The sequence below is a fragment of the Symphalangus syndactylus genome, chromosome 4, assembly GCF_028878055.3.
Source record: "Symphalangus syndactylus isolate Jambi chromosome 4, NHGRI_mSymSyn1-v2.1_pri, whole genome shotgun sequence".
Taxonomy (NCBI): Eukaryota; Metazoa; Chordata; class Mammalia; order Primates; family Hylobatidae; genus Symphalangus; species Symphalangus syndactylus.
The window spans coordinates 34,214,229-34,237,853 of record NC_072426.2 but is presented as its reverse complement, the minus strand read 5'-3'; the positions used below and the strand labels follow the sequence as shown (position 1 = coordinate 34,237,853).

Genomic DNA, 23,625 nt, shown 5'->3' with positions numbered 1-23,625 from the left:
CCCTCCAGCAGGACTGGGCATTCAGTGTCTGAAACCAGGGCTACTCATGGCTGTGACGAGTAGTACTGCCTGTTGATGCCAATACGTGCTGTCCAAAACATGTAGGCAATGTTAGCACATCTGCACTCTGTTTCTATTATGGAATAGATCTAGAGGTCTAACAACGCTGTTCATCAGTTTGCTGTGGACAGTGACATTATTGTTAAAAATTTAAGATTATCTATAGTGAAAGTCTATATTTTTATAATGAGAAAAAAAGGAAAACAGTAACAGGTTATTCTATTTTAAATACCTATGTGTATGCCTCTTCATTTGGAAATAATAAAGATTATTCTTTCTCAAAACTTTGCCTTATAAAACTACAGTTCCCTATTCTTCCTGAAATCTATATCCCTTAAGAACCATTTGACTAAAGCTAGAATACTAAATAGCTTATTAGCTACCTTCAGATACAGATCATATATAGCATCTCGGACCCAGTTTGAGGTAAGATACACTCTAAGGAAATATGTCTTCTGACTGCAGTGTCAATAGTGAAGCAATTTCAGCCTTCCAGATAAATATTTTTTTCCAGACCCGGTATTCATTTCAGAAAGTTTGCCCTACCTTTTGTAGGTCAGATCATCCACAGCTGCCCAATAAATACTTTCCCTACTAGGAACAATGATACTACATTTGGGAGAAAGAAAATTGTCCGGCACTTAAGAGACCACAAGATGCCTCTTAGTCTACTAGTGGATGTGTAGAGTACAAGAAGTTCCACCTGGTGCCACTAGGGTGGGTCGCTCGCGCAGGATGGTTTATCAGGAAGTCTCTCAAGCAGAAATTTCTACTCGTCAGCGCGCCATGCTCATTTCACAGAGTGTAAGCTGATGTTCCTGATGATCACACTTCAGCATTTTCAGGTCTGATGTGACTTCTGAATCCAGGAAAAAGGCAGACTCAGCATGGTGTGGCTAAGCGTGACCTGCTGTAGGTGTTCAGTACTCAAGTCTCATTAAATCCTAGTGTGTGACTGTTAAGGAGGGCTTGCTTGTAAACAGTTGATACTCAGTTCACAGGAATAAGTATCTGTAGGCTTTAATTTGATGACATAAATCTCAGAAGGCTTGCTTGGTTTTGAGTTTCAAATAACAATTTAAATGTCGCCACTAATCCGTGAGTATCTTTTTAACTCTTGGGACAGTGGAGGTGAATTTCAGCATAGCTGTTGTGTGGTGGAGGAAAAACTGGTCCTCTCTGTGGTGTGGTGCACCTCTTTCACCTGGCTTCCATCCTGAGCTAAAACATCCCAGATCTCCCAACTGGTGACCCTTGGAGTGAGGTTTGTCAAACAGCAGAGCGGTGTGACTCAGGAGTCCATTTTATAAATGCCTTCTAACTATAACATCACTCTAAACATTCAGGATTTTGACCTCAAGGTGTGAACCCCAAACATTTTCTCTTAAAAACTCTCCTAAGGCCTGTTTAAATGCAGGTGGTTTTATCATTTCCTCCTCTGTCCTCTTAGGTATTTTAATGAGATGTCTGCACAAGGATTAAGACCTCGCACTGTGTCCAGCCCGATCCCTTACACGCCTTCTCCGAGTTCAAGCAGGCCTATATCACCTGGTGAGCATATGTCTTTGGCTGTTTCAGTGATTGATTCCTGGCACATTGAATAGGGAACCTTGACTCTATTCCCTTCTAGTGTATAAAAATCTTGGAAACAGATAATAATCATGTCTTTTTCAAAAACATCAAAAACTCATCACTCTCAAAGCTAAGAGTTTGAAAATTTTAAGCATAAATGCTATAGTGTCAGCTGGTGTTTCTCTTCTTTTTTTTTTTTAAATCTAAAAGGAATTTGACTTTAAAACACCTTTTTAAAAAGAAGAATGTCTTTGACTATGATTTTAAGTGCTGATGGGTAGACAAAAAAGCCTTAGGTAGATTTCCAAGGTGCATCATAGCACACCTTTTATGAGTTCTTTTACCATATTCCACATACATTAATCTCATTTTTGTCCTCAGAATAATTAATGTAGGCATCATGTTCCCCATGTTAAAATGAGGAAGCAGCAATTCAGAGGGTCACTACTGGTTACACAGCCAGGAAGTGGCAAGGCAGGGCCTATCTGTTTAAAAAGCCTGTGTGTTCTTTCTAGCATGAGCTGCCTCCTGATATCTCCAGTGATTGGTGAGTGGGACCTGGCCCTAGCAGGCAGGCCACAGAAGAGGGAACGAACTTCTGTCAGGCAGCCTGCTTCTGGCTTTGCCCTCACAGCCTTTCCCTCAAAGGATTGCTTGTCTCCATCTGACCCCAAAAACTGTTTCCTGAGCTCTGTGGCTCAGTACCAGCATAGCATGGGGCTCTCAGGCCAGGAAGGCAAGTAACTGATCCAGTGAGAGAGAAAGAGGAAGCAGAGGGTGGAGTGGGTGGCCAGTGGAGTAGGGGGAGGAAAGAAAAGGTGATGGGCCGAAGAATCACATCTTGTGACCAAAATGATGAGACTGATTTTCTTGTGCTTGTTGGTAAGCAGATTTTCAACAGAGTTGGGAGAAAAGTATGGAGGGGAGGGTGACAGAGGCAGAGTTTTGCAGTAGAATAGAGTGAGGTGACTGCTTTGAAGGATGGCAGCATAATAAAACAGCTTTGCATCAGGATAACAGAAGTTCACAGCACTGTGCTGCCATTGACTTTTTTTTTTTTTTTTTTAAGAGGAGGCAATCAAAAGTTAAAGGGTGGCCGCCTTTGTACCGATGGGCCAGTGTGCTCTCTGGTGTCAGGCGGGGGTAAAGATGCTGATTCCAAAGCAGAAGGACTTTCTATCAGAGATCAGTGGGACGATAATCACAACTTGTTCTTGCCAAAACGATGTTCCCAAACCTGTTTCTTCCACCTTCCAGTGCCATTAAATCTCTCTTTAGAAGCTTCTCTTCTAGCTGCCTCTCAATTTTCCCAAAATAGCACTTGGGTTTCATTACCATGATAAAGGTCTTTTTTGCCTTCTGATTTATTGATGTAAAAGGAAGTCATGAGTCAGGAAGAAGTAAAATGGAGGATTATTTCATTATTTTGTGATAGTGATGCTGATTCATATTAAATATAATTTAATACCCTGTTTTATTTATTTAAACCTAAAGCCTTAAAGGCATGTAATTTCTGATTGATTAAAAAGATTGTTGCAATCATTGAGAAAAGAAAAAGAACAAATGTCAGACCTTGGTTGGGAATATTCTTCTATTTTAACAAAGATTCTTCAGGAAAATCTTGCTCTATTTACATAATTTTTACTTTCACTGTACCTGTTCCCATAGTGGGACCAACATCAAGTGTGGGGCTTGCTTGGATAGATAAGCTATTTGACTTTTCTTAAACTATGTCATAAGTAACACCTAGATTTTTTTTCCTTACAGCTAGCCTAAATGAGAATATTTTTATACTGTTTTAAATTCTATAACATCACCAAAGGAGATTTTATCTATTTGGCAGCAGAATTACTCTATTCTGATCTAGTACATTGTAGTGCTATACATAGTAGATCACCAAAACCTGAATATTCCAGTTTTCTTTTCATATTAGTTTTTATTGGAAAAAATTTGTGGCTCTAAGTATTAAGAATATCTAATCACTTCCTTAGTGGAAATATGCTGTTTGAATAGCATTGATTTCCATTTTAAACATATTGGCTCTGAATTTTCCTCCCTTTCTGGTTGACATTGGAAATCTTGTGTCTTCACTAACTTCACTAACTTGTTGAAATATTGGCAATTACATATTGAAAATGTACTTGAAAAATACATAGCCTAAAACTAAGAAAGAGCATCATCTTTATTATATTTGGACTGCTTTTATGAATTATATATAGGAAGAATGTTATCTTTCAGTTTTTCCATCATTTTATGCAGTATAATAAAGGATATTCCCATTTAGCCTGTTTTGATGTGTCTGAACTAGAGATAGGCAATAATGAGGTCTAAAAAATAGGTCTGCACCCTCATAGCAATGAACATACCCCACAGACATTGGTTTCGAGCCAGTTAAAAGAACTAGAGCTACTTGGAGAAATGAGTGTTTCTAGAGCTGGGGCACCAAATGTACGAGATGAACTGGGTGAGATATCTTGTAGTGCAAAAGAGTAAAGAAGTGCCCAGAAAACAAAGTGATGAGAGTATGTCAGAGGGATACAGGAGCTCCCAAACACCAAAACTGGAACAATTTGAGCAGTATTAATTACTATAACATTATTTAATAAAATATAATTCAAACATCAAATATCCAAAGTCCATACTGATGTGAATAAATGACTAAATAAATAAACAAGGGAGAAGACACAAATCCTCACAGAGAGAATTCCAGATAATATATGTAGATATTCCATCCTCAAGGAGATGGAAATAACTCTACTCCTTAAATGTGGAATATGCGACTGTAAGGTCAAGTATAAGATGAAAACCTGGCAAAGGAGATTAGGAAGTTGCTACCAGAAAAGTGGAAAGAAAATTGATGTATGATGTCACTGGGGTCAAGGCAAAGAATTTCACCAAGAAGGGAGTGGTTAGCTGCAAGGTCAAGTACAATTAGGAGTGGAGATCAGTGATGGTGACTGGCAGCACAGAACTCACCACTGACCCTAGCTAGAGCAGTTTTTGATGGAGTGGTAGGGCCAGAAGCCAGATCAGATAAAGAGGATATTGTATCCAAATTGTTTGAATTTTAACAAGGAAGATGTTTTCATATATAACTTTTGTGTGTCAAATAGGAAGGAAAGGTGCCTGCCTTTAATTTATTTCCACAATTTTTTTTTTCTTTAGCAAAGATATATTAAAACTTGGGGCAGTGAGAAGGGTATAAAAAAGCAGAAATAAAGTCATCCAGAATTCTTTCATCCAAAGGTGGTGTTAATGTTTTAGTGTTTTCAAGTGTCTCCTATCCCACCCCTTGCAGTTTTCTTTTAGGTAGTTGGTTTCATACATATTATGAAATGCTTTTGTATCTTGTTTTATATTGCTTAGTGTGTTTTCTCAGTCATGAGTCACTTTTAATTAATCATTTTTCAAGTTTGCAGTCTTGACAGTGAAATAAATCTTAGAATTTTGGCTTTTGTTAATATATTTCCATATCAAAGCAAGAGAAGTTTATTCCAGCAAAGACTTGATGTAAAACCATAGTATTATATTTAATAAGCTGGTGTTTGTGGTTTGGCAATTTCAACTTTGGTTTTGGTGGGGAGGGGTTATCCTTTATTGTATTTCTGGGTCAGAGGGTGAAGATGCATGATAATTAGAACTTAAGGAAAAACAAAAATCAATAATACATGATTTCCAACCTCTAAGAGCTTATAATCAACAGCAGGGCCTACAGAAGTCGGTTTAAAAAAAAAAACTTTAATATAAGGCTAAATGTAATAAATTTCATAAATTGTGTATATTTTATACCCTTTAAAAAGTTATGTAGTTAAACAAATGACAGTATGTCTATTCAATGGAATACTGTTCAGCAATAAACAGATTAACTATTGACACTTAGAACAATTTGGATGGATTGCAAGGGCATTGAACTGAATGAAAAGACCTCATCTCAAAGGGTTGCCTACTATATGATACCATTTCTACAACATTCGCAAAGTGACAAAATTATAGTGATAGAGAACAGATCAGCCATTGCTAGGATGAGTTAAGATTAGTAGAAGGATAAGGATGGTTGAGCTGTACACATGCATAGGCACACAGAGAACACACATGGAAGCTGATGAAATCCAAACAAAGTCTGTGCTTTAGTTACTAATGTTATACCAATGTCAATTTCCTGGTTTTGACAATGTGTTACTGTTATGTAGGGTATAATCAGGGGAAGCTGAGTGAAAGATACATGGGAACCCTGTAATATTCTTGCAATTTCTTGTGAATTGTAAACTATTTCAAAATAAAAAGTTATAATAATAATTTTTATAAACCCAAGGTAAAATAGTTTAAAAAGAGGTTCAAAGAGGAGAGAGCTACCAGCTTGGAGAGCTTTTGAGATGGGCTTTGAGAGGAGATAATGAGCTAAAGCGTATCAAACCCTTACTTTTGCCAGGCACTCTTGAAGCACTTTGTGATATTACCTCATTTCATCCTCATGACAACCTTGCAAGGTAGCTACAGTATTCCCATTGAACAGCTCAGGAATCTAAAGCACAGTGAGATTAAGGAACTTGTCTACTTAGTGCCAAGTGTCAGAGCTGGGATCCAACATAGTCTGGCTCTAGACTCTGTGGTCTTTGCCTTCTGCAGAGGATGAGTGAGGTGCTGATTGGCACTGGGAGCAGGAAGAAGCTATGGTAAAGAGAAGACATTCTCAGGCTAGGGCACACCATTAACAGAGGCATGAAAGACTGAATCAGGAGCAATAAAATCACTGCGGTTCTCTTCACAGCTGCCCTGGTGTCCAGTTCCCTGGAGATTCTGATTCATTGGTTTGGGATAAGGCAAGCAGAGCTTTGATATTCACTGTTGAGAACCACTGACCTGGAGCATCAGAATATAGTTTGAAGCCAAATGCAGAAGTCTTGATAACAGCTAGAGAAGGAGATTTCTTTTTTTGAGATAGAGTCTTGCTCTGTTGCCCAGACTGGAGTGCAGTGGTACGATCTTGGCTCAGTGCAACCTCCGCCTCCTGGGTTTAAGCAGTTCTGCCTCAGCCTCCCAAGTAGCTGGGATTATAGGCACTCACCACCACGCCTGGCTAATTTTTTGTATTTTTAGTAGAGACAAGGTTTCACCATGTTGACCAGGCTGGTCTTGAATTCCTGACCTCAAGTGATCCACCCACCTCAGCCTCCCAAAGTGCTGGAATTACAGGCATGAGCCACCATGACTGGCCAGGATTTTTTTTTTAAGTAAGTAGGCAATACTCATAATTACCCTTCAGAAAAGTTAACTCAGTGATACTAGAACGTTGACTGTATTTTTAAAAAATGAACTGAATCCCCTATTTGAAGACAAGGATCCACTTTTTTTTTCTTTTTTCTTTTTTTTTTTTTTTTGAGACAGAGTCTTGCTCTGTCACCCAGGCTGGAGTGCAGTGGCGCAATCTCAGCTCACTATAAACTCCACCTCCCAGATTCAAGCGATTCTCCTGCCTCAGCCTCCTGAGTAGCTAGGATTATCAGCACACACCACCACGCCCACCTAATTTTTGTATTTTTAGTAGAGATGGGGTTTCACCATGTTGGTCAGGCTGGTCCCAAACTCCTGACCTCGTGATCCATCTGCCTCGGCCTCCCAAAGTGGTGCGATTACAGGCATGAGCCACCATGCCCAGCCCGCTTTTATAACCTTTCTCTTAAATGTAATCACTTTCATAAGAAATAAAATTAGGATTTTATTCTCCAATGTTATTTTAAAGAGAACAACTTCTTTCTTTTCCCAGATGAGTAGAGTTCTTGTGATTCCAGTAAATATCACATTAAACAACCACTTAGTTCCCAAAGACTTGTCCTTTATCCCAGACCTCCATTTTGTAAATGTGAATAAAAACTCTACAATTGGAAATGGAAATATGTCAAATAGAAAGCATCACTAATTGATAGTCAAATCACAAAATAAACTTTTAGTATTAGATGTTGAGGGCACAGAAAAGTCCTGTGATAATAGCACAACTAAAGGAAGGCCTGACTGAATATCTCTGTCATGGAAACAAAAAAGACAGATGGAAGAGCATACTTAACAGCTTCTTGTTTTTACGTAATTCAGAAAAGCAGTAAGTAGAGTTCACATTGCTTGGCCTCTAATAGCTGATAGTATGTTCAGAGTGATTGTCAATAGGTGATTCCTATCCACATTTCCCCAAACAGCTCCTTTGTTTTCCCTTTTCACTTTGCCAGTATGGAACCTACCCTGTGCTAGGTATTGCGGTAGATGTTGGGAACTCAAAGGTATAAAGAAAGCTAGCCACATTTGTGCAGTGATAAAACAAGTAATTCCCCAGACCAGCTGGTGACTTCTGCACTAACTCTCGAAGACCAGGGCTGCACATGCCACATGTAGGTGAGGATCGCTTTTAGATGTTCTCAAAATATGGACCCCAATCCAAACCTGTCTTAACAGTAAGGAGAGTCTGGACATACAGATGTTAAAAACAGTGGAGATGATCCTGGAGTCCTAGATGAAGACTACGCAGAACATTATAGTGGACTGGGGGTTGTTTCTTCCTTAAATACCAGGTTATTTTAGGGGACATTGGCAGGGCTTTCATTCCTTGTATTGAATATTCTCAAGTTGTGACATTCCCAATGGTTTTGTTTACTGTTATGGCTGACACACACACACACACACACTCTCTCTCTCTCTCTGTGTCTCTCTCTCACTCACTCACTGATGCCCACACTCTCCCTGTCGTCGTCGTCTTGATTTTTTTTTTTTTTTTTTTTTTTTTTTTTGCTAGGAGGTTGAGTTCATTGGCTACTTAATATCTATCTCCAATTTGGTCAATTGTTGATACATCTTTTGACACTTCTGGTTTTCTTGCATTTGATATTTACTCCTTTGCTCTATTTTCTCCACTTTATTCTTGTTCCTTCTCATGTCTTTTGCTTTCCTGAATCTCAGTTGAATTCCTGACAGGGTTTGACTTAAAAATATCATTATTGTGGTGAGACCTCTTAATATAAGATCTATCCTCTTATTTTTAAGAGTACAATACAGTACTGTTAACTATAGCATAGCGTTGTGCAGCAACTCTCTGTAGTTTATTCGTTTTGCTTAACTGAAACTTGATGCCTGTTGAGCAGCAGTTCACCACCATTCTACTCTGTGTCTATGAGACTGGCTATTCTAAACTCCTCATATAAATGGAACCAGGTAGGATTTGTCCTTCTGTGACTGGCTTATTTCACTTAGCATAATATTCTCCAGGTTAATATATGTTGTTGCATATGGCAGGATTTTCTCCTTTTAGACTGAATATTCCATTATATGTCCATATATATCACATTTTCTTTATCTGCTCATCCGTTGATGGACAGTGAGGTTGTTTCCACATTTTTTTTTTTTTTTTTTTTTTTGAGGCAGAGTCTGGCTCTGTCACCCAGGCTGGAGTGCAGTGGCACGATCTCGGCTCGCTGCAAGCTCCGCCTCCCAAGTTCATGCCATTCTCCTGCCTCAGACTCCCGAGTAGCTGGGACTACAGGCACCCACCACCATGCCCAGCTAATTTTTTTGTAATTTTTTAGTAGAGACAGGGTTTCACGGTGTTAGCCAGGATGGTCTCGATCTCCTGACCTTGTGACCTTCCTGCCTCTGCCTCCCAAAGTGCTAGGATTACAGGCGTGAGCCACCGCGCCCAGCCTCCACATTTTTGCTATTGTGAATAACACTGTAGTGAATATGGGAGTGCCAATATCTCTTTGAGATCCTGATTTCAATTATTTTGTATAAATACCCAGAAGTGGAATTGCTAGATCATGTGGTACTTCTAGTTTTAATCTTTTGAGGCATTTTCATACTAATATCCATAGTGGATGCACCATTTTACATTCCTACCAACAGTGTATAAGGATTTTTTCTCCATATCCTCACCACCAGTTGTTATCTTTTTTTTTTTTTATAATGGCCAACTTAACAGTTGTGAGGTGATATCTCACTGTGGTTTTGATTTGCGTTTCCCTGATGGTTAGTGGTGATAATCATCTTTTCATATATCTATTAGCTCATTTGTGTATCTTTTCTAGAGAAATGTCTATTAAAGTTCTTTGCGCATTTTTTTTTCATTGGACTGTTTGAGTGTGTTTGTTTGCTTTGAGTTATAGGAGTTACTTATGTATTTTGCATATTCACCCCATACCAGGTAGGTATATGGTTTGCAAATATCTCCTCCCGTTCTATAGGTTGCCTTTTCACTCTGTTGACTGTTTCCTTAGCACAGACACTTTTTAGTTGAATGTAGTCCCATGTATTTGTTTTTGCTTTTTTTTTTGTTGCCTATGTCATATCCAGGAAATCATTGCTAAGATCAATGTCAAGGAGCTTTTCCCCTATTTTCCTTCTAAGAGTTTTATAGTTAAGTCTTTAATCCATTTTGAGTTGACTTTTGTATATAGAGTAAGATAAGGTCCAGTGTCACTCCTCTGCATGTGAATATCCAGTTTTCCCAACACCATCTGGGTTGAAGAGACTGTCCTCTTTCCCCATTGTGTATTCTTGGTGCCCTTTTTGAAGATCAGTTGACCATATATGTGTGAGTTTATTTCTGGGCTTCTCTATTCTATCCTAGGAATTAACTTTTATTTCCCTTGTTACCCACACCATTTAGTGAGCCCACCATTCTTTTCATCTGTTTCTATTTTTGTGGGTGATAGAGAACTACTGCAATTTAAAACCTCCTAGATAGTTGAAGACACCAGATAGTTGAGCTTAAAATGATACTTAATTTGTTGTTATATTTCAGGTCTATCATATGCAAGTCACACGGTTGGTTTCACACCACCAACTTCACTGACTAGAGCCGGAATGTCTTATTACAATTCCCCAGGTCTTCACGTGCAGCACATGGGAACATCCCATGGTATCACAGTAAGTGTCCACGGGGTAGGAAGCAGCACTTTACTCCTGAAAGTGGTACCGACTGGTGTTCTGGAGAACAGGATCGGTGCCCTTAGACATTTGCCCTTCTTCCTGCCTCCTCCATCGTTCACCTTGAAACTGTAGAGACTTCAAAACAGTTTGATACCAAATTCTGGTATTGAAACTAAAATCCTTCCCAGGAGACAAAACTTTAACTTCACTTCCTATGAAAAATTACCCTTTGTGAAATATAATTTGAACTCTGGCCAGTGCTTTGATTGAACTCTGTCCAGCTCCTTGCTATAAAGCATTATTGTTGGTTGCCATAATGTCTAAAGATATTTATTGTCTGCACCTTCACAGTTCACTGACCTTCAGTATTCTTCCTGAAGTTAGCCTTGTTTGTAATGTTACTCAGAATTTTCTCTCCTCAAATTACAAGGAAGCTTAAGTGCATCTGGTTCCAACTCTACCCAAGGGAGTTTTTTCTTTAGAGTAGGCAATATTGTTGACTAATAGAGCCATTAGAAGTGTAGCTAGTAGAGTGAGAGTATTAAGGGTATTTCCAGTAACAGAAATACCAATATTTCAAAGAATAAATTCTAATATTTTAAAGAAGGACCCTATTCTAAGAATGCACTTAAGGTATTTCCGAAGCTGTTTTGCCAGTTTGATGGACTTTATGTAAAAGTAGGAACTTTTTTTTTTTTTTTCCTCACTCTGTCATCCAGGCTGGAGTTCAGTGGCATGATTTCAGCTCACCGCCACGTCCGCCTCCTGAGCTCAAGGGATTCTCTTGCCTCAGCCTCCTGAGCAGCTGGGGTTACAGGCACATGGCACCACACCCAGCTACTTTTTGTATTTTTAATAGACATGGGGTTTTGCCCTGTTGGCCAGGCTGGTCTTGAACTCCTGGCCTCAGGTTATCCACCCACCTCTACCTCCTAAAGTGCTGGGATTACAGGTGTGAGCCACTGCGCCTGGCCTCAAACATAGAAACATTTTTGTTGAGCTGTATCTTTCAGGATGTGGACAACTTATTGGAGATAAGCAATAGAAGGAATTGGTGACACACACTGAAAGAAAGATTTAAGAGGATATTTGCTCATTGAAGGACCCAAGTCCAGCAGTTTGTTAAACACAAGTTGTGCAGTAATTTTATGTAGCTTTTTCACAGGTGGAAGTGTAAACACTGCCTTACTTAAATTTTATTACTAGTTCAAAAGCCAGTAGGGATGAAGAAAGAAAACCCTGGTTTACTGTCTTTGTTGGTTAGTGTTTGATTAGCCCCAGTGCCAAGTCAGGCTGTGTTAGGTAGAATGAGCCATCTGTACCTAGACTGACTTGCTATTCCTGTCCCATCTGCAGAGGCCTTCACCACGGAGAAGCAACAGTCCTGACAAATTCAAACGGCCCACGCCGCCTCCATCTCCCAACACACAGACCCCAGTCCAGCCACCTCCGCCTCCACCTCCGCCACCCATGCAGCCCACGGTCCCCTCAGCAGCCACCTCGCAGCCCACTCCTTCGCAACATTCGGCGCACCCCTCCTCCCAGCCTTAATGCATGAGCTTAGTCTGAATTTCAAGTTGGGACTCATCCAATGGAGCCGTCTACTCAACGCCAAAGGCTTCCTTCTCTGGCATATTTGGATATGACTTATTTGCACTGAGGTTATCTAGGCTTCACTATCCATTGTGTTGTAAATGTTTGTCAGAAATGCAGCCAGTGTTGTGGGTCTACAACACTAACCAGACGACTTTTTCCATCAGTGTTTTACTTGAATCTTCATGTACGTCCATTCCCTGGCTGGAACCTTCGCTGTTCGGTATTTGGTATTTCAGCAGCAGTGTGCAATTTTTGCTTGGCCCAGAGCTTCATTCTCCTGGCTTTTAGGTTTGTAAAAGAAAAAGGGATATCTTTTTTATATTTTTTTCCATGAATCTGCAGAAAATTACTGAGCTGTTGTTACCCTCTTCTCATTATTTAATAGTGTTTACCAAACATACCAATAATTCAGCACTACAATTCAGACCTTTGAAAATCTGGCTTTCAGTATAGAACAGAAAGTAAGATGAATCAGTGCCCAAGACATATTTTCTGTTTAACAGAACTTTCTACAGATACATTTTTTACAGGTTATTTTCATTGTATTATTGACATCCATGTCTCTCGTAAAACAGATGGCCCAAAGTAATGAATCATGTGGCTGTACCTTCTCCACATAAATGGGATGGATAATTATCATATATTAAGATGTGATTCTCTTTTCTATCCTTAATGTTAATCTACTTAACCTGGCCCCGTCTAACATGAGTCGATAAATGTTGTCCTACTCACCCGTGGTTTCGGCTAATTAGAACGTGTTATTTGATTTCTGCTGCAGAAGGCAGTATGATTGTAACAAAAACAATGCGGCTTCCCCCTTTCATACTTCATTTGTGTTCTCTTAAAATAGAGTTTGAACAAATATTTTAAAGGTGCAAAATACTATTAGAAAATACTATTTGAAATGGACATTATCGGAATATCTTGGCATAATGGCCAGAAAATACTGTATTGCTTGGCAGAAAAGAAAAAAAGGTCTAAAGGAAAGTAGCACATTAGCATTGATGGCTGCTCATTTCACCCAGTATAAGCAAGTGCAGTGTACAAATAAGTATATTCTGAATACATTATTTCCATTCATTTAGCACAAATAAATCATTTGGTTTCACTTTGCAGTGGAACACTGAGTCACTCTTTTCTTAACACTTGCAACATCTTAATTTTTGTTTTTCAGCAGTTGCTGTTTTGTACTTTGGTAGTAAAGTGATTTTTACCACCTGTGTTTGCATATTTATATATGCTGTGGATGAAAATAACTTACTAGAGAATGTATATTTTATGACAAGAATGTGTATCTGTTGGATATAATCAGAGAACTGAAAAGTAATTTATCAGTAATTTTTAAGAGTCCATGTTTTGTGACAACCATCTCTAATAGCCAACTCTTTATTAAACACACTCCTAAAAGTAAGGAACCATGACATTGTAGATATTTAATATTGTACAGTATAGAAACCTCCATTTTTGCCTTCGAATGCATATTTAAGAGTTAACAGAATGAAAAAAAAAGTCTTGTTGGATAATAGTGTTTGACTAGCATTTTAAGAACTTGAGAGTAAAAGCAACAATAAGATTTTTTCACCTCTTCTGCTTCCACCCCCAAACTGAGAACATCACTCAATCGTTTGGAAGAAAGTATAGATCTATATAAATTTTATTTATAATGTATGTGTAATATACATAATCATAATACAGTTCTCAGATGCAGGGAAGAAGTTTGGCATTTAATCATTGAGGCTTTAGGTTTTTGATATGATCAGACTGGGCCATGTCAAACCCGGAATTTTTACCAACAGTTCACTGACCCTCCTGGTACATTGCCATTCCAAGGAATTCTGAGAGTAGGCAAACAAACTTTGCCTTCATGGTACAGTTCTCAGTTTTTCTTATAGGAGAAATATGGTATATGTTTATAAGAATGTTTTATGAGATCACAGATTTCAATGCTGTGGATAGTGTCTTGCACCCAAACAAGAAAGTCCATAATGGAATGATCTTCCCTCAGCTTCCTATCGATTTAGTTACCTCTTGAAAGCACAAAAATTAAAACATTGCCATATGTTGAATTTTTAGAAAGCACTTGGAGTGAGCAAACAGTTCCTGATAAATACCTTTTAGAGATAGGTTCTTGATATTCAGACATCTGCAGAAATGTTCTGGTTCCCAAAGTCATTTCACTTCAAAATAAAACACAGCTCCTTCAAACAGCACTTTTTCCACATAAATCTAGTTGCCTCTCCCTGTGGACATTCAGAACTGATAGAACAAACACTACTCTTTTGAATTTGATGGTTCGTGTCCTTTAAAGTGTTTGAGGACCCTATGCGGAGGCTGTAACACTTGGGTAGTACCTGCTAGGACAATTTCTTGGCAATTGTCTAACTACCAGCGATCAGTAAGATTCAGATTCTGAGCCCATAATGGCAAGAGCCCCCTCACCTATGGGAAGCTGACTTCCCTCAGTCGGGCACTTCTCATGGGGGCTGAACATGGTTCCTGCCATTCTGTTACCCACTCTCCCAGGTGCGCCCTGGATTGGCTCCCAGAAGGCCTTTGTAAAATCAGTAGCCATCCTGCAGGCAGGCGGGAGCAACAGGGGCTTCAGGAGCTTCATTTTCCTGTCTTGCAGACAGAGACCCTTGGCTACCACTGTGCTGCTAATAGGGTAAGTACTCTGTTGCCAGATTACCATGCCTTTTATACAAAACCAAATTCACTTACCTAATACCTGACACCTCTTTGGGCTCTGAACTGCTTTCTCTCAGCAAGCATGCTAGCACTCTAGACAGAATTCTAGAAATTTGGCAGATAGTGGAAGTCTTTGATTGAACTTACTCCTTTGTTGACTGAAAGGAGTTTTAAATTCTGAGCTCCTGAGATACTGACTAGCAACCATGGAATGAATGTGTGACCAGAAAGTGGCTTTGACACCAAGTGCTGCTGTCCCTTTGTAATTGGCTTCTAATGGATTCAACCAGAAATAATTGATAATGTGAATTTTTGTTAATTGTTCACTTGTAGGAAAATAGAACATGTATCACCCTTTGTTAGGTAGACATGAACTTTTCCTGCACAAAGCCTGCTTTTAGAGAATGCCCAATAAGGCAAGAAAAAGCATAGTAACTTGTGCTTTCAGAGCTCAATATTTGTATCTTATCAGTACAGAAGAAATATTTCTGTGTAACTTGATCTTCTGTCTAGTACTTGTCTTATAGGTAACCAACACTGAAAACTTTGTAGTGATGACTACCAAAGAAATACATAGTAAAACAACCTTTTATTTCCAAATTGTTAAAGAGCCAGCCATTGATGCTGCTACATGAGTTCCATGCTCAAGAGCCATTGTAAGAGATTAAGGGGTTTCTAGGTTTTTGGTGATTTTTTGTTTGTTTTTTTCTTTGTTTTTTAGTTTTTTTTTTTCTTTAATTTTTTTGATTAAGACATACACACAGCTGTTAGCATAAAGTCGTGGGGGGCATTTTCTGGAATGCTCAGCAGTTCTGGTGAACTGCCAAGCCCTGGTTGCCCCTCGTGAGGCAACTGAAAAAATCCTGTGTCTTGATAGCATGGGTGCTGTGTGTGTGCATGTGTGTGTCTGCATTCATGCCTTAACTCGGGTTACTGCGCAACTTTAGCTCTTGACTTAGTCTGCACCGTCATCTAGATTGTATCGTACATCTCGGTCTGAACTTCATCCTGGCAAAAACAAAGTTGCAGGCACAACAGTTTAAGAATGCATTCCTCCAGAAGAGTATCTGGTCAGGTTGACCCTGAGCCTTCTTTGGACTTGATTTGGAACTTAGCCTGGAAAGCAAAAGTGGACTGTCCAACAGAAAGATGTTAACAAGGAAAAGAGGAGAGCCAAGCGCTAGCATGCCTTTTGCCTCTGCATATCTGTGCACACTGTATGTTGTTCATGATAGCTTGTCTACAACTTGACTAGGTTGGAGTTCTGGTAATAGTGGCAATCTTGACATTCTTGGTCAGAGTTTAGAGAGATGTAAGACTTTCAATTAATGTCTTATTTACTCCTTTATGTTGATTAGTCTTTGATACATGTGCTGAATCAGAAACCTAAATAAAGATAATTTTTTAAAATGTACCTCTTGAGCCTTAAACCCTATCTTTTTTCATTTCGGTTTTTGGGAATAAAACATTGTTTCTCTGTTGCTTCTGACAGACATCTAACTTAAATCGTAAACTCTAAAGGCTGCCTTAGAAAGTAAATTTAAACAGCTGGGTGCAGTGACACAAGGCTGTAGTCCGAGCTACTCAGGAGTCTAGGGTGGGAGGATCACTTGAGCCTTGAGAGTTCCAGGCTGTAGTGAGCTACGAATGGCCCCACTGCACTCCGGCCTGGGTGTCAAAGGAAGATCCCATCTCAAAAAAAAAGTAAACTTAGGAGTGATGGCACGAAAAGGGCTGGTATAGTTTTGCTTATTTTTTTTTTTTTTTTTGATGAAGTCTCACTCTTGTTACCCAGGCTGGAGTGCAGTGATGCAATCTTGGCTCACTGCATCCTCCACCTCCTGGGTTCAAGCAATTATCCTGCTTCAGCCTCCCAAGTAGCTGGGACTACAGGTATGTGCCAACACGCCAATAGAAGTTAATTTTTGTATTTTTAGTAGAGACAGGGTTTCGCCACATTGACCACGCCGGTCTCAAACTCCTGACCTCAGGTGATCCACTGCCTCAGCCTCTTAAAGTGCTGGGATTACAGGCGTGAGCCACCATGCCCGGCTAGTTTTGTTTCTTAATCATAGTGCTGGCTACTTGGATGTGTTGAGGTTTTGAAAATTCATAGAACTGTACACTTAACGATTTGTGCACTGCTCTGTATTTGTGTTGTATTTCAGTTTAAAGCAGTAAACCTAGGAGGTTATGAAAAGGAAAACCATGCCCATTTCCAAAATGTTACATACAAACATATATGTACAGAATTTGGATGTGACATTTGGGATGTTTTGTGAGCTTTAAAGTTTCAATCCACCTGTATGGTGTTTTTTTCTCTACTTTGTTGGAAGCATGGCTTTGGGATCAATTCTAGGTTTGAGTACCAATTATTTTCCGGGGATAGTTACTTAACTTTTCTGGGACTCAAATTCCTTACCTGTAAAATAAAAAATGTTATTTATGTGCCTGGCTAAAATAAGAAAATTGATGTGAAGGTACAGTATAGTCCTTCACACACAAAATCAGACGTGGACTAGTCTCTGCCACATCCATCCAATGAATGAGTATTTGGGGTAATGTTTGACACATGCTTGGGGGTAGGTACATGGTTTGTCAGTTGCATTTTCGTAAGCCCATAGTAGTTAAGAGTCTACATTCTGTGGAAGAAATGCACAGTACTCAGCGGGATCCTCTTGGGAGTATAGTTTTCAAGAACCCATTTGTGATGCCGTCTTTGGTTTTTGTTTTGTTTTGTTTGTTTGTTTGTTTGTTTTGATACGGAGTCTTTCTCTGTCACCCAGGCTGGAGTTCAGCTTACTGCAACCTCCCCACCTCCTGCGTTCAAGCAATTCTCCTGCCTCAGCCTTCCGAGTAGCTGGGATTACAGGTGCCCGCCACCACGCCCAGCTAATTTTTTGCATTTTTAGTAGAGACGGGGTTTGCCATCTTGGCCAGGCTGGTCTCGAACTCCTGACCTCTGGTGACCCACCCACCTCGGCCTTCCAAAGTACTGGCATTACAGGCATGATGTGATGCCATCTTATGAGTGCAGACTGTTTAAATCTAGGCTCTTTTGTATATAAAATAATAAACCTTCAGTGAATGTTGACTGACCCTGGCTTAAGCAGTATTCCATTTTAACTTCGTGAAAGCAATGAGTTTTTAATTTGGTTGAAATGACCAAATGACAAAACTCCTTTCTACCCATAGCAGCTGGATTTTAGTTGTAACTTGGTGAAAATATTAGCCAAGGAATTTCCCAGGACCTCTGGATTCAAGTCTTAACCTTCGTCCTGCCCTAGCCTCAATTTTCTATCGGTGGAGATAGCTGTTCTTATTTCAGGTCAAATTTGAAGAAAATTATTTAAACAAAGTGCTTTGAAAACAAGTAAGTAAAGATTAAGCTGCATGTGTATTTAAAAAAATGTTAATATCTTTTAAAGCCTATGTGTCCACATGGTGCTTCTAAAGTTGAAATGGTTGGTCTAGAACATTTTTTGTGTTTGTGTAGAACTCTTAAGTAAATCTGAGAGGTCCTTGTTTTAACATGTGGCCTATTTAAATTAAAAACTTGTGGAAATGCAATTATATTCTGTCTCTAATATATAATCTCAAACTTTTAAACATTGTCTTTAGAAAAACAGGAAGAAGTCAGTGCATGGTAAATTATGGTTTGTGTCTAATGCATATGTTGACATGAGGGATTGAATTCCTGTTCCTTAAAGTTTTCTGTCCAGTATCATCCCTGGTTTCATATTGCATTGAGCTGAATATATTTAGATCTTTTTCCAAAGGTCTTATTTTCTGATACTCTACTGATAACTTAGTGCAACTTTCAAGATTACTAATTACCCCAAGAGGAGATCTTAGTAATTAATCTTAAATTTTTCATCTTAAAAACAAAAAAAGGGAAAGTCAGACTCAGAAACACAGATGTTTTTCTCTCAGGGAAACGATAGAATGAGCAGACAAGGATGTGAAAACAGAGACTTATAAACGTTCTCCACGTGTTCAAGAACACAGCAAAGTATGAGCATGGTAAGAAAAATTGAAAATAAAACAAGTTGATCTTCAGAGATAAAAAATACAATATCTGAAATTTAAAACAATAACAACGTGTTTTAAGTGTTTTGTGGATTTATGTTTGTGCTCTTTGAATGTACCTGAGAAACATTAAAAAGCACCCCTGCTGGTCGGGCACTGGCGCAGTGGCTCACACCTGTAATCCCAACAATCCTTCCAGCCAAGGCAGGAGGATTGCTTGAAGCCAGGAATTTGAGACCAGCCTGATCAACATAGTGAGACCCCCATCTCTACTAAAAATTAAAAATTAGCCAGGCATGGTGGTGCACGCCTGTTTTTCTAGCTACTCAGGAGGCTGAGGCGGGAGGATAGCCTGAGCCCAGGAGTTTTAGGCTGTGGTGAGCTATGATCATGCCACTGCATTCCAGCCTGGGGAACAGAGTGAGACCCTGTCTCAAAAAAAAAATGTTGGGCAATGATAGACTGGATTAAGAAAATGTGGCACATGTACACCATGGAGTACTATGCAGCCATAAAAAATGATGAGTTCATGTCCTTTGTAGGGACATGGATGAAGCTGGAAACCATCATTCTGAGCAAACTATCACAAGGACAAAAAACCAAACACCACATGTTCTCACTCATAGTTGGGAATTGAACAATGAGAACACATGGACACAGGAAGGGGAACATCACACACCAGGGCCTGTTGTGGGGTGGGGGGAGGGGGAGGGATAGCATTAGGAGATATACCTAATGTTAAATGACGAGTTAATGGGTGCAGCACACCAACATGGCACATGGATACACATGTAACTAACTTGCACGTTGTGCACATGTACTCTAAAACTTAAAGTGTAATAAAAAAAAAAGTTGGGGTTGTGGTGGGGCAGAGAACTGTTTAAATTCAAGTTAAGCCTGTGATCTACTTTTCTTTCACCAGGGGAGCTTTGCCTGCGTTCTGGTAGACCACCAATGGGAAATTATTAATCCTGGGGACTTACTACCCAAATTCATCACATTAGTGTTGGGCATGAAGCCTCAAGGCTTAAGGTAGCCAGGTACCGTAGAAAGAGTCCCGTGAGTTCAAGTCTGGTCTAAGTGCAATTTTTAAGCTTCTATTTCCTCATCTATAAAAGAGGAATGAAAATGGTGTCTTTAGGATCAAATGAACATATTGGTGTTAAAACTTTAGAGACTATAAGGTTCTATTTTGTATTGTAACTTCACTATTTCCAGTATCATTTCATTCATTCTACAAATACTCTTAAAACACCAATTATATCAGCCATTGTGTGTGGCACTGAGAGTGCAGCGAGGAGCAAGGAGGCTGCAGTTTCTTCTCAAGTGCGGTGAGTATTGGGATCGGGCCTCCTCAGCACCAGAAGAAAGAAAGGGTCAGAGAAGGCTTCAGAAGCAATTGATCTTTAAGCAATTTATTGAAGAACAGGTGAGATTTAGATGAAGGGTCTAGGACAGAAGGATCAGCCTATGTGGAGACTGGGGGCATAAGACCCTTGGTTCAGGTGGTGACTGGGGTCCCTGAGACAGACTTGGGTGCAAAAAACTTACTTGCAAGGTGATTCCAGGAAGTAGAAGGAGAGTAGAGAAAGTGAGGCCAGTGAAAGGTAAGTTAAGAGCTGGTTAGTGAGTGGGCAATTGGAACTCAAGGCCGCTAGGGTATCCCCAAGGAATAACTCAGAACATCCTTCAGCATTGTCCCACCATAGGACTGAGCTGCTGGAACTGGGGTCTACTGGCTCCTTTCACCTATTGGTTGAAGGTGCCCCTGGAGAGAATGACCCCCCAGCCCAATTTGGGTTTTCTGGATTATGTTTAAGAGGCTTCCTCAAGGCCCTGAGGCAGCGAAGCCTCCAGTGGCTGCCTCATGCTTCATGAAGGATGCTGGCAAGTCGCATGAGTGTCCGCAGGGAAATCAGGTGGGCCACAGGGCATGATGCCTTGCACTAGGTCTGTTATAGGTGGACTGGACTGGGGGTGCTAAAAAGTTCTCACCATCATTTGGTTTAGCTTGAACACATGAAAATTTCAAATACTTTTTTTTTTTTTTTTTTTTTTTTGAGAAGGAGTTTTGCTCTTGTTGCTCAGGCTGGAGTGCAATGGCACGATCTTAGCTCACTGCAACCTCCACCTCCCTGGTTCAAGCGGTTCTCCTGCCTCAGCCTCCCGAGTAGCTGAGATTACAGGCATGTACCACCATGCCCGGCTAATTTTGTATTTTTAGTAGAGACGGGGTTTCTTCGTGTTGGTCAGGCTGGTCTCGAACTCCTGACCTCAGGTGATCTGCCCGCCTCGGCCTCCCAAAGTGCTGGGATTAGAGGCGTGAGCCACCGCGCCCGGCCTGAAATAGTTTTTAATTTAAAAATGAAGTAGACTTGCATTGTAAAAACCCAGATTCCTAATTTCTCTTGAAAGATAAGGTGGCAGCAGGGACTCATCCCTCCACTGCACAATCAGCTAGGGCTGAACAATACCTACAATACCTATCTGGCATAGAGAATTTCAGGAGTGAAAGAAGTTTGATAGGCTAGAGTTTGTGTGCACGCTGGGGAAAAAGAGGTGAAAAGGAAACCAAGTTTGGAGAGAGGTCTGCACCGGAAGTTCCTAGCACATGTTCAGCTAATAATAAGATGGTTTGTAGACACAAGGGACTGTGATAAATCAGTATTATGAGCCTCAAGGTTGGTCAAGATATGAGATAAGATCAAAGTGTTAGTGGGTTCTCAGCTGTGATACTATCTAATTTGCCCCTTACTCTTCCCAAATTCCATATATAGCATGATTTCAGCAAGCTGAGATGAGGATGTGCTCATAGGTCTAGAGTTACAGAGATGAGTCAGACAGGTGTATGTTGATAAATGTTTAACAGTTCTGCTTTCTGAGAGAATAGCTCTGATTTATTTATTTATTTATTTATAGATTATTTTTGAGACTGAGTCTCACTCTGCCACCCAGGCTGGAGTGCAGTGGCACGATCTCTGCTCACTGCAACCTCTGCCACCTGGGTTCAAGCGATTCTCCTGCCTCAATTTCCAGAGTAACTGGGATTACAGGCACCTGCCACCGTGCCTGGCTAATTTTTGTATTTTTAGTAGATATGGGGTTTAACCGTCTTGGTCAGGCTGGTCTCAAACTCCTGACTTCGTGATCCACCTACCTCAGTCTCCCAAAGTGCTGGGATTATTGGCGTGAGCCACTACACCTGGCAGAATAGCTCTGATTTTTATTGCTTGCTGATTTTTGTAGTGTAAATACCCCCCACCATGGCTGATTTTGATCCACCAATGTGAGTTCGCTGAACTTGGAGAGACATGTGCCATAGTACACCATTGCATAGTTTTTCTACCATACAAATATATTAAATATAAATAACCTTAAGAGCATGATAAAAGTACAATGTAAAATAATTAGGAAGGTGGGGTGTTTTGACTATGTACCTACCACCTTTGTTCTTAATATAAACTTTTGAAACAATATAAACTTTTATAATTAATAACTTAATATAATAACTTAATATAATTAATAACCTAATATAAACTTTTGAAATGTCATTCTATATAATTTAATTTAATTTGTAATGTTGTCTGCTTAACAGCCAGCTCACAAAATTCATGGAAGTTTAACACTTGGCTCTCATGAGCTTTTTGAGCTGGTTCTAGCATGTCTCTGTGCCCGGAGGTAGGTGGAAACTCGTTCATCAGAAGGCCTCTGGGGTTTGGAGCTCTCATGGCAAGTGCAGTGGTGACAGTAGGGAAAGTAATTTATTTTGGGAAGCTCAAATCCCCTTCACAGCTGCAGGGTCAGAACAAGCTTGGTCTGGATTTGGCAGAGACAAAAGGTTGGGTGAGACTCCCTCAGGAATCTCAAGACAGCAGAGGCAGCTGCTCTTGGAGGAAGGATCCCACATGCCGAGTGCAAGGCTGTTCGTTACGCTGGGGTCTGCTCATCTCAGGAGCTTGAGTATGCAAGTTTCTTGGGCAGCATGGCTTTTGTATTCATAGTTTTTCCAGCCTGGCCTGCCTTTATCTTCCTTCACCATTATCCTAATTTTCAGCCAGGACAGGAGGCCAAAAGTTCATTCTGCAGAAGCAGGGACTTTACAAGGGGGCCTGAGGAGCTCCACTGGGCAATCACTTTTCTTGCAGCTGTGCTGTTGTCAGACAGTCTAGACTAGGCTGGCTGCCCTTCATCCCGTTCCTCTTTGTCTGGGTCTGACTGTAAACTGAGACACATAAAGTCTAACTAACTTGCCAAGAATCATGCATGCAGCAAATGCCAAGGCCAGACAGTCTGGCTCCAGAACGTGTGATCTTAACCACTTGATGGGAAAAAATTGGTAAGAAGGTGGGTGTATGCATTGTGAGGCAGACCTGGCAGACTTAAGGAATTTCAGAGTAGGGACCCTGTCATGAAACCCTTGGGAAGCTACTGGAGGTGTCAGAGCGAAGAGGAGGGGGGCTGATTTGGTTCATATTGGAGAGAAAGGAAGACTGTGAACTCTGTTTGAAGAGGTACTTGTCTTACACATGTGTATATGTGTGTGTTGGCTAGGCGTGCTCTCAGAAACAAAGAAGCCTGCCTCTCCATGCACCAGTCAGCAGCTGTGTGACCAGGGATGCCTGTACCAAATGGGAAATGGACTGAACACTCTCTGGACAGTTTATATGAAAAAATGATGGTTAATTTCTAGATATGATAATGGTATTGGACTTATTTCCTTATTGTTGTTTTAAGGGGTTTGTTTGTTTGTTCGAGACAGGCTCTCACCCTGTT

General features: G+C 40.2%; 1 protein-coding gene across 2 annotated transcripts in view; it reads left to right on the top strand.

The window, feature by feature from the left end:
* The window catches only part of CCDC6 (coiled-coil domain containing 6), a 119,151-nt gene extending 102,914 nt beyond the window's left edge, over positions 1-16,237 (top strand). For both annotated transcript variants that reach the window (XM_055274389.2, XM_055274390.2), the window contains exons 7-9: positions 1,511-1,611; positions 10,412-10,536; positions 11,896-16,237. In XM_055274389.2, coding sequence (XP_055130364.1) covers positions 1,511-1,611; positions 10,412-10,536; positions 11,896-12,090 — 421 coding nt within the window. In that variant the 3' untranslated portion in view covers positions 12,091-16,237. The remainder of the gene's footprint in view (positions 1-1,510; positions 1,612-10,411; positions 10,537-11,895) is intronic.
* The last annotated feature ends 7,388 nt before the right edge of the window (positions 16,238-23,625 follow it).